The sequence below is a fragment of the Musca domestica genome, unplaced genomic scaffold (assembly GCF_030504385.1).
Source record: "Musca domestica strain aabys unplaced genomic scaffold, Musca_domestica.polishedcontigs.V.1.1 1, whole genome shotgun sequence".
Classification (NCBI taxonomy): Eukaryota; Metazoa; Arthropoda; class Insecta; order Diptera; family Muscidae; genus Musca; species Musca domestica.
This window is the reverse complement of record NW_026712114.1, coordinates 11849453-11861844: the sequence shown is the minus strand read 5'-3', so window position 1 is coordinate 11861844 and position 12392 is coordinate 11849453. Positions and strand designations below refer to the sequence as shown.

Below are 12392 nucleotides of genomic sequence, written 5' to 3'. Positions count from 1 at the left end.
ATGGAAACCGCCGTTACTTTATACTGTCAACAAGGGCATTTTTTTTTTTTGAAAAAGGGGGTCTTCACGGGGTTGGGAGTGGGCGGGCAAATTGTATTGAAAAGAAAATAATTATTTGAAACATAAAAATAATTTTATGAATTTAAAAAAAAAAAATATAATAAAAAATATTAAAAAATATAATAAGAGAGCTTTTACATGTTTTTTATGTATTTTATATTTATAAAAATTATAAATTTTATATTGAAAATATAAGCAACAACGTTAAATGTTCAAAATATCTAGAACTTAAAATCTTGTGGTATTTCATCAATTTTCATGAATACTCTTTATTAGAGAAATTTGTTAAAATTGTTAAAATAATAACAGTAATAAAAGATATAATATATAAAAAATAAAATTTGTAATAATAATAATAATAACAATAATAATAATTGTAATAATAATAATAATAATGAGAATAATAATAATTATAATAACATGATAATAGTAATAGAATAATAATAATATAATAATAATAATAATAATAATAATAATAATAATAATAATAATAGTAATAATTATAAAAACAATGATAATAATAATAATTATAAAAACAATGATAATAATAATAATAATAATTATAATAACAATGATGATAATAACAATGATAATAATAATAATAATAATAATAATAATAATAATAATAATAATAATAATAATAATAATAATAATAATAATAATAATAATAATAATAATAATAATAATAATAATAATAATAATAATAGTAATAGTAATAATTATAAAACAATGATAATAATTATAAAAACAATGATAATAATAATAATAATAATAATAATAATAATAATAATAATAATTATAATAACAATGATGATAATAACAATGATAATAATAATAATAATAATAATAATAATAATAATAATAATAATAATAATAATAATAATAATAATAATAATAATAATAATAATAATATTTTTTTTAATAATAATCTACCTAACTTATTGTTGCATTTTTCAAAATTACAATTATTTTAAATAAATAATAATAATGTAAGAAAGTTAATACATTTAATATTGTTGCTCATATTTAATTTTATTTAATTGAATATCAAATATTTAAATATTTTCAATATTTTCTCATATATTCGTATTTAAATATACATACATATTTATGAAAAAAAATCCAACAAAAAAAATCATAACTAATTGATTTATTTCTTTGTTCTCTCTTCTTTTTTCTTCCCCCACTACCACTACCACCACCACCTACCTCCGCCTATCATCACTCGCTCACACATTAAACGTGGCATTTATCTCTCTTCAACTTCTTTTCGGTTTTTACATTAAATCATTGTTTAAACAAATTATCACAATCCAAAAATCATATTCTAAACACACACACACGCATACATATGCATACATTGTATTGTATATTGTATTCTGTTTGTGCTGCCGCTGTTTTGTGGGTGGTTGTGCGTGTCTCTGTCTGTCCGTGTGTTCTTGTGTCTCGTCCGTCTCCCTCCTGTCTGTTCTATTTGTTCTATTTTTAGGTGAGTCTGTTTGTTCTGGATTAGAGGTTGAAATTGAAAATAATAACAATCATTTTCATGATGGTAAGCTTCATCATTGTTTCATTAAATGTCATTTGTATATCATAAACCAACAATAACAACAACACCAACAACATTTGTTTAATATTCTATGTGTGTTTTTTATGTTTTATTTGGGGAGTGTTTTTTTGTTTTATTGAAGTTTAAGTTATGCGATTCTTTGGAGGAAGTCATAAACCAAAGCTGATAAAAAAAATTAAACATAATAAACTTTAATAAAAAAAAACAATTCCCAAATATATATGTGTGTGTGGTCTTCTAGAGATTTTAATAATAATCTGGAAATAACTTATAATTGCAAAAAAAAATATTTGATTTTTAATAAAAAACATAAATATAAATAATAAAATATATATATATATAATAATAAAAGAAAGTAAAACAAAAATTTATAATAAAAAATAAAGTAGTTGAAACATAAAAAAATAAAAAGTAACAACAAATTAAAAAATATTCTATATTTAACTAAAAATTGTTAAAAAACTCGTTTATAATTAATTAAATGAAAAATTAAATTTAATACATTTTTTAAATCGAAAAATAATCAATTTTTAATAAAATAATTAAATTAAATAAGTTTATTGCCTAATTAATCAAAATGTCATAAAAATATATTAATTAATAATTAACTAAACAACTAATAATTATACTAATGAAAAAAAAAACAAAAAATTATATTTATATAATTATAATTAATACAAAAAAATTAAATTTAAATATAATTAAAAAAATAAAAAATATTTACTTCGTTAGTTAAAAAATCAACAACTTATAAATATGGGAATACAACTATAAAATTATTAAATAATTTTAACTTCATAAAAAAATCATAAAAGTCCATTAATTAATGACTAACTATACGACAACTAAGTATATGAATACAAAAATGTATAAAAAACAATAAAAATAAAAAATAAATAAAATAAGGATAAATTGTGAAAAAAATTAATTAAAACATAAAATAATAAGGCCGGGCCGAACTTTGAATACTTTCCACCATTTGGAAGGATTTTGGCAATTTTTAAAAAAAAAATAAAATCCGTTAAAAAGTCTGTAAAAATCTTAAAAATATCGAATGTCATAAACCATTACGATACTCAAATGCAAAACTTGAATAAAATAAAATCGGTGAATAAGGTACCGATTTTTTTTATTTAAGTTTTGCTATACGAAGACGTGAACCTACACAGACAATTTTCTGTTATAGGCTGTAGTATCCATTACGAACTTCAAACACCAAATTTGAAACAATTCCGGTGAATAATGTCGCTAAAATCATTAAAGTACCGAATTTCGGGAGGTACCGTTATATGGAGGCTATACGAAGACATGGACGTACATGACCCGTTTTCAATATCAAAAATCTTGCAGACACAATGTACATTTGAGTAAACTTTTATCAATCTACTTCATTTCGTTCGGAAGCTAGAGTGATTTCCACTTAGAATTTTATGCTGATCAAGAATATATATACTTTGTAGAGTCTAAAATGTATATTTCGATGTGTTACAAACTTAATATACGCTCCATGCTATGATGGGGGGGTATATTAAAAAAAGGCAGTCGGTCCACAATTTGGAAGGAACTTTAAAATGGAAAAATATTCCGATAAAACACCGCCATAATTTGAATAATTCCGAAAGCATGTACCTCTATTCCAAATATCTGCTATAGCGGTGGAAAAATCTAGATAAAACAATTAAAATAACGAATGTTGGGAGGTACCGTCATACTCGTATAGGGGCAATACAAAGACGTGGATCCGTACAGGAAATTTTCTGTCATAGGAAGTAGTACCCATTACGAACACAAAATAAAAAATTTGAAACATCAATATAAAAAATAATAAACAAATTAAAATTTAGTAAAATAGAAAACAATAAAAAATAAATTAAATAATAATAATAATAATTAAAAAAAAATAATAATAATAATAATAATAATAATAATAATAATAAAAATAATTAAAGTAATATAATAATAATAATAATATATAATAATAATAATAATAATAATAATAATAATAATAATATAATAATAAATAAAAGTAAAATTAATAAAAATAAATTCATAAATAAAAAAACAGAAATAAATATATTAATAAAAATCGGAATAAGGTATATATATATATTTAAAATTAATTACAAAAACTAAATAAATGAATAAAAAAATTAAATAAAATAATTGCAAAATTACACATTTCGAGCATAATTTAAAATACGTTTTTTACATTTTATAAAAAAAAAATAAAGAAATACAAATAAATTGAAATTAATAAGCTACTAACAAAAATGTCGTAATAAAAAAATAAAAAAATCAAAAAAAAAATTAAACAAATTTCTTAGGTTTTTTAACAACATCTCTAGAAGACCTTATTTATTCTACACTTAAACTCAATGCTATTTATTCATTTGGTATAGACCCAATAATTTATATTTTTCATATAAAGCTTCCATTGGTTATTAACTTTCTTTTTTGTTTTCAATTCAGATTTAAAAAATTTTGCTTAGAGAAAATACCGAAATATATAACAATGTCTAGATTAAAATATTATTCAAAAGTTTGATATGTCTTAACTAAAAAGGTTTTAAAAATATATAAAAAAATTAAAACAGATTAAATCTCAAGATTAATTCAATGAAAAATTTGTACATGGGAAACTTTCAATAACTTTTTGTACTTAATAATATATAACAAATATATCATATCAAATATAAATAAATATTTCACGGGCGAAGAAATTTAAATTTTGAATGAAATTTTATTAGTAAAAATTATTATTTAAAAATCATAGGAAAAATGCCCTCTTCTTGAAAAAAGTTCCCATTTATAAAATAAAACTTTTAGAGAAATTTCAATATTTTTTAATGAATTAGTTGAATTCAAGGTTAGTTGTTAATTTTTTAATAAAAAACGCAATTGATTTGATTCGAAAAAATAATAAGAAATAAAGAAATTCCCCACCTAAAATTAAATTGCCAAAAATACCAATTTATTTAAAAAAAAAAAAAAAAAAAAAATATATATATATATATATATATATATATATATATATATATATATATATATATATATATATATATATATATATATATATATATAAATATTAATACTTTACCAAATGAATCTAATCGCTTTGAGTATCCCCCAGCACAACAGCATCCCCTTAATCCTTAACAACATTTTTTCACATTTTTGTTATCATTTGTTTTATGTGTCTTAGATGTTTTCTGTTTTCTTTCTTCTTCTTTTGCATAAGATAATAATTTCTCTTTTGCTTTTTGTAAAAAAAAATTATTGCAAGACAATATTTTTTGTCAGTTTAACGGATTTTTTTCTAAATTTATATTTTTTGGCTTTAGTCCACCTTCAGATTTGTACAGTAATTTAAATTACAGCATCTTAACAAAAATAATAATAAATTTTGTACAGTATCTGTAAAACTCATGCGCCATCTATTGATCATAAAATCTAACTGGGTCCATTTTGATAGACAAGACATACACCAACTCCAAAAATCTCCTTTATTTATTCACCCTGCAACTTCTTTTGAAAGGCAGTGTCTATACTAGAACAGGGATGTCAGTGCTAGATAAAATGGATTTGATTTTGTCAGAATTTTTTTTTTTTTTTTGGAAAATATTAAATATTGTGCCGGACGAAAATGTATTTTTCTTCTTTGCGAAGTATGCCAAAATAACGTAACATTCCAAACATTTTTTTTTAAATTTTGATTCATGGCGGCCAACACCATCACCGTGGCTGGCGCTTGAGTTCTGGTGGCCATCTGAACAAGTAAACACGATGATTTTGTTTGTTTACAAACTGCTGGACAACGAATGTTTTCTCATCGGAGAAACCCAAATTCGACACTTCACCACTTTCGGCCAAGCGAAGCAACTCTTGAGATCTTTTGAGTATATTTTCTTTCCGTTGCGGTGTAAGTTCTTGCACTTTTTGGAATTTCAATGGCTTTACCCCGCCCTCGTTTTTCAATATTTTCCGAATACGTCGGGCTACGCTACCAGTATCACGGTAACGAGCGATGGTACGAGACACAAAAGATTTATTCACATTTAAATGCTGGAGTGCTCCAAAGATATCCAAATATAAAGAAATCACACTATCACGCTTTTCCATTCCATCACGAATAAAATGTTTTCTTTAAAATTCTCTGCAAAATGTTTTTGTATGCGTGTAAACAATATAATGAGCTGTCACCGGAATAATTTTAACAGCTGTCGGACGAGTGGCTTATAAATGACAGCAGTCTGAATTGGTTGCAATTTTTTCATCTCACTCTTTATACAATGAATTTATTTCAAGAAATCTAAAATGTTTAAATATGTACGAATGGGCGGAACTGCTCCGCCCTAGATTGGGTACATCCCAATGTATGCTTAGGTCTTTTTTTCATAATCTAATCCTTATTTATTATCTTTATCCAATTCGTGTAACATAGCATTGGTGGTGATATTGACCCACTGTGGTCGGCCTGTATGAAGAAATTAACTTTCTTTACAAATGGATTGCATCTTTGCTAAAGAATATCCTTGACACCGCATGATAATAACTTGATGATATTAGTCAACAATAGATGGCGCAGTAGGTCTTTCAAAAGTACAGCTTACTTTACGGGCTTCTTGATTTTTTTTTAAATATTTCTCGCACTAAGGGCATGATTAGTTTCATTTGAAATTGACCGAAAATACAATTCGAAACTGCTTTTTAAGGTTACCACAAAATTGAAATATAATTTTAAATTGTAGCACAGCATTTATTTACGGCTAGACATCTTAAATAACTCATTTCACTTAGCTTTGGCATGATTCATTCCATTCCATTCCAAAAATGCTGTCATAATTCATTTTCATTGCCATAATTCTTCATCTTCATGAAAAGCATAAAAAGCGAGAGACTGAGAGAGAGCAAAATTTCTCAACTAAACTGCGAGAAGAAAATAAACTGTTATTATTTTTAATTTTTAACCTTTTTAAAAAACAACAGAATTATTAAAAAAAAAAATCCAAAACATTTCCTATTCTTGTAAATGTATTTCAAAATTTTCCATTTTAAATTTTCTAATTTTCTTTTTATGAAATTCTTTTTCTCTTACAGGGGACTCAACCTACCACATGAAGATTCTAGTTCCAGCCGTGGCCTCAGGGGCCATTATCGGCAAGGGTGGCGAAACAATTGCATCTTTGCAAAAGGACACCGGTGCTCGTGTTAAAATGTCCAAATCCCATGATTTCTATCCAGGTAAGGGGGACACTGGCATATTCGGCCAAGAAGTCACTTCTAATTTTTTTTTTAATTTTCTCCAGGCACTACCGAACGCGTTTGCCTCATTACCGGCACCGTTGACGGCATCATGGCCGTCCTGGACTTTGTCATGGACAAGATCCGCGAAAAACCAGATCTAACCTCGAAAATTCTCGATGCCGAAAGCAAACAGAGCCAGGAGCGTGATAAGCAAGTGAAAATTTTGGTGCCCAATTCCACGGCCGGCATGATTATCGGCAAGGGTGGTGCTTATATTAAGCAGGTCAAGGAGGAGAGCGGTTCGTATGTGCAAATCTCACAGAAACCAAAAGATATATCATTGCAAGAACGTTGCATCACCATCATCGGTGACAAGGAGAACAACAAGAATGCCTGCAAAATGATCCTATCGAAAATCGTCGAAGATCCCTCATCGGGAACGTGTCTTAATGTCTCATATGCTGATATTAATGGGCCAGTGGCCAATTTCAATCCAACTGGTTCGCCATATGCCACAAATCAGAATGCCATCAATTCGAGTACAGCATCGTTGAATTCGACATTGGGCACAACCATTGGTGGTGCTGGTACAGCAGCAGGTCTTCTAGTCAATGGAACGGGCATTAATTTGTCGTTGAATTTGAGCTCACCAAATCCGGCACCAAATCTAGCTTTAGCCACACAATTGTTGGAACACATTAAGGTGAGATGGAAATGCTGTATAGAAGACCTTCAACAGGGGCCTTCTCCGTATGGAAGACCTCCGAAAGGGTCTTCTTTGTATGTAGGACCTCCAAAAGGGTCTCCTTTGTATAAAAGGTTTTCAGAGGGTCTTCCATGTATAGGTGGTCTCCTATGTAGAAAAGGCCTTTAGAAGGTCTTCTTTGTATGGACGACCTCTAGAGGATCTTCTCTTTATAGAAGGCCTCTAGAGGGTCTTCTCTTTATAGAAGGCCTCTAGAGGACCTTCTCTGTATATAAAGCCTCTTGAGGGTCTTCTCTGTATAGAATTCCTCTATAGGGTCTTCTCTGTATAGAAGGCCTCTAGAGGGTCTTCTCTGTATAGAAGGCCTCTAGAGGGTCTTCTCTGTATAGAAGGCCTCTAGAGGGTCTTCTCTGTATAGAAGGCCTCTAGAGGGTCTTCTCTGTATAGAAGGCCTCTAGAGGGTCTTCTCTGTATAGAAGGCCTCTAGAGGGTCTTCTCTGTATAGAAGGCCTCTAGAGGGTCTTCTCTGTATAGAAGGCCTCTAGAGGGTCTTCTCTGTATAGAAGGCCTCTAGAGGACCTTCTCTGTATATAAAGCCTCTTGAGGGTCTTCTCTGTATAGAATTCCTCTATAGGGTCTTCTCTGTATAGAAGGCGTCTAGAGGGTCTTCTCTGTATAGAAGATCTCTGTTTAGATGGTCTCTAGAGGGTATTTTCTGTATGGAAGAACTCTAGAAGGTATTCTTTGTATGAAAGACCTCTGGAGGGTCTTGTCTGTATTTAAGACCTCTGCAGGGTACTTTCTGTATGGAAGAACTCTAGAAGGTCTTCTTTGTATGGAAGAGCTCTGGAGAGTTTTCTCTGTATGGAAGACCTCTAGGGCGTCTTCTCTGTATGGAAGACCTCTGTATAGTATTCGCTGTATGGAAGACCTCTGGAGGTCTTTCCCGTATAGATTTTTATAATTTTTTTTTCAAATTTATATTAACTTGCCCTTCTTCTGCCCTTTCACAGGTCGCTTTACGCAGTTCAGGTTATTCTGAAACAGCCACCACAGAGGTCTGTGCCGCATTAGGTGTTTTAGCCAAATACGGTGTACTCGGCATGGGTGTTGGCCTGCAACACACCAACGGTGCCCACACAACACTTGGTAGCTATTTGGGTGTCTCCGCCTTGGATCAACAGACCGCTGCCGCTGCTACGGCCGCTACTGCGGGCAATGTATTCGGTGCTGTCGGTCAAGTTAATTTAGAGCAATACAGTGCTGCTGTTGCGGCCGCCGCAGCTAATCGACCCACTCAACAACAGCTGGATGCTGCTGCAGCCCAATTTGATCCATTCCGTCATTTAAATTCAAATGCTGGTCAAGCCGCCACACCGGTATCGCTGAATAACAATAGTTTTGGATTGACCGCTGCCACCGGCACGGTGACCACAGCGCCCACTTTGAATGCGGCAACTGGTGCACATGCCCTGAGCGGTATTAGCAAGAGTCCCACACCGGGTGATTTAAGTGCCAAGGATACAAAGAATGTGGAAATTCCTGAAGTGATTGTTGGCGCTATTTTAGGTGGGCCACGTTTTTATTATCCTTACTAAAAACAAAAACAAAACAAACTTCAAATTCCCCCTTTTTTTCTCTTAAAAAAAAGCACAAAACGAATGCTAATTTTTATTTGTTCTTCGACAATCCTAATTTGTTTGTTCTTCCAAATGCCTTATGAGAAATTTTTTTCGTTAAGGGACCAACAAAACATTGCAACAAAGAATTGGAAAGAAAAGCATTTAAATTTGCAAAATTTTTAAAATTATCCTTCAAAAAGATTAAATTCAAAAACAATGTTTTGTTGTTCCTTTATTATTTTTTGTTTTATTAATTAAACTTACCACGCAAAAAATCACTTAGTCTAGTTTTGTATAACATTATGGTTTATTTATACAAATTTGTTTAATATTTTTTTTTTAATTTTTAACCATTGTTTATTAATTGAGTTCTTATATACATATATATACACACACAATTACTTGTATGTTTTGAGTTTTGTTGCTGTAAGTGTAAACATTCCTTCTATATATATTTTAATTTTCTTAAAGTGCCTAAAAAAGTGCCTTCCTTTTTACCAAGAAAACAAAAAAAGAAACAAAAACAAGAAACACCAACCAACCATACTTCACAAAACATTCCTTATGCGCATAAACTTTTTTGGTATTTAGAACACCCGCACACACCACCACCACTTTCCATATATAATTTTATATTATACTTATATAGTTATTAAACAAAAAATACACCCATATTGTATATAGATTTTCAGTTTATTCATATATACTATATTTTTTCGAAATTTCTTTTTTTTTTTTGCTCATAATTCACAGTAAATAACCTTAAACAAAAATATATAAAACATTTAAAAAATTACAAAAAAAAAAAAAAAAAAACAATCTATGGATTTGAAAGTTTCTATATGAAAATGCCAGTTGCAATTTAGTTTTTAATTTTTATTATTTTAGGTTTAAAGAAAAAAAATAATAATAATACAGGCCTAGGTCTTCCTGGCCTTGGTAGTGCTTAATATTTTTGTCTCTACTTAGGTTTTGTGTATTTACCATATGTTCTATTCCCATACCTTACATTTCTTGTGAATGTTTCATTTAGTGTCTCAAAAAGCAAATCACAAACCAATTCACCAGTAATAGTGGCTTTCAAAATACTTGCTTTTTCCCTTATTATTGTTGTTGTAAATCTAGTCAATTTCTTGCCGCCTTTCTCATACAATCAATCAATCAATCAATTCTCTCAAACATATTGTATATTGTTACTATTCCCAAATCTCGATATCCCAATTCGAATTTGCTATTTTCCCAGGAGTCGAGGCCAGCCTTTGAAACATTTTCGATAGAATCATTTACATTTATTTTTAAATTTTATTTACACATAAAACATTTGGCGCCCAACGTGTGTCACTCACAAAAGCACGAAATATTGTCGATGTGCGTATGCAATCCAATGTAATTATGCCCAATTGGCCCGTAACCCAGTATAAATTTTCCAATAGCCTAACGAAATCAAAATGGAAAAAAATTGAACTGGAAGTAATTGCGAGGTTTACCTTAAAACTTAGTCTTGAAAATGCTATTGTCATTATCTGGCGCCCAACGTTTTTTAAGACACTGGCGCCCAATGTAGGAGTTGTGGTTCCATGCTTTTTTTCCTAGGAATAGGAAAAGTCATGAAAACATAAATGTAATGCGAATTACTTTTTCTCTTGGGGATATGGCGACCAAAAGAAAATTAAAATTTTGACTTTTTTTGACACAGGTCCATGTCCTGGATTTTTATTGGAATACGCATCTTAAAATGAGCAGTTATGAAAACTTAAATGTAATGAGACTTACTTTTTTTTCTTGGGGATATGGCGCCCAAGGTAATATTGTTCATATTTTTCCATTTTTTATAAAATTAATTTTTTTTAATTCAATGGCGCCCAATGTAAGACTTACTGTTTCCAACCCATGTCTCAAATTCCCAATTTTGAAATGCTAATATATTGAGAATTACTTCTTAGTTTAGTGGATATGGCGCCCATATCCACAACTTACAAGTAGATTATATTGCAGAGTGGATAATTTATATAAAATATGAAAGAAGACGAGGAAGAGGACTTGAAGAGAATCTTAATAGGCGAGTGAAAGGTAGTCGTTAGGGGGTACCTGACAGAAGTCTTAATTGCACTTATTGGCCATCTGAAAGAAATTGTTATAAGCGAGCTGATATATTTATTTAAATGGGAACTCGAAGGAAGACTTTTTTTTTTTGTTGAAGGAATTTTTAGTGGTGACCTGAGGGCGTCCCTGTAGGCAAACTGGAGAAAATTTAAAATTGCATATTTAAAATAAATATTTTTCTTGGCAACCCGAATGAAGTCTTTGTAGGGGACCTGAAGGGAGTCATTAAGGCGATTTGGAGGAAATTTTTTTAGACCATCTGGAAGGAATTTTTATTGGCGGCCTGAGACCGTCTCTGTAGATAATCTGGAGGAAATATTTTTAGGCATTTTTAGTTGCGGCCTAAGGGGCGTTTTAATAGGCGACCTAGAGGCGGCCCGAAGAAAGGTGTTGAAAATTACACCTTTTCAAAGTCAGAATTTCGTTTTCACGAACTGAAGAGAACCTAGTTCTAGTTCAATTGGACGTTTTAAAAATTCCATATTTCAAATTAAGTATTTTTTTTATAAATGGCGCCCAACGTAAGACTCTGCCCTTGAATAGATGAGCTACATTTTATAGCATATCCATATTTCAATTTAAGTATTTTTTTTTATAAATGGCGCCCAACGTAAGACTCTGCCCTTGAATAGATGAATATGGCACTGTTCACGAATCTTCTTTTCAATCAGTTCAATTGGATTTTTAAATGTTGGCGCTCAATGCATGTTTTACGAAAACATTTCGTTAACAATTCTCAAGGTGAACTGCATTGCATTTCTCTATTCCTAATTCTCATGTAACGAATTAGAGCTTTTGTGCTGTTTAGCACCTAATTTTGGAATTTCGATTTTGGGTTAAAAACAACATTTGGCGCCCAATGTGGATTTCATTTACGCCAAATATATAATATTTTTGTCTTTAAATATTAATTGTTGTGCTATTTTGGCGTCCAACTTGACTTAAAGCAAATCTTCATAGATGACTTGGAGGCTATTTTTATGAAGAGCCAGGAGGGAATTGGTAGTCTAAACAAACGTTAACCTAAGAAGATGTTTTTGGCGTTTTATGTGGGCTGCACAAAAAATATCACGTCAGAAGTACAGGG

General features: G+C 29.9%; 1 protein-coding gene across 17 annotated transcripts in view; it reads left to right on the top strand.

The window, feature by feature from the left end:
• LOC101897889 (RNA-binding protein Pasilla) overlaps window positions 1-12392 on the top strand; it is a 209748-nt gene that overhangs the window by 185249 nt on the left and 12107 nt on the right. For 14 of the 17 annotated variants that reach the window (XM_059119066.1, XM_059119045.1, XM_059119071.1 and 11 more), the window contains 3 exons: window positions 6728-6871; window positions 6937-7577; window positions 8594-9149. In XM_059119066.1, coding sequence (XP_058975049.1) covers window positions 6728-6871; window positions 6937-7577; window positions 8594-9149 — 1341 coding nt within the window. Of the gene's footprint in view, window positions 1-1549; window positions 1613-6727; window positions 6872-6936; window positions 7578-8593; window positions 9150-12392 lie in introns of all 17 variants that reach the window. The other 3 variants (XM_059119113.1, XM_059119093.1, XM_059119103.1) reach the window with 1 other exon arrangement.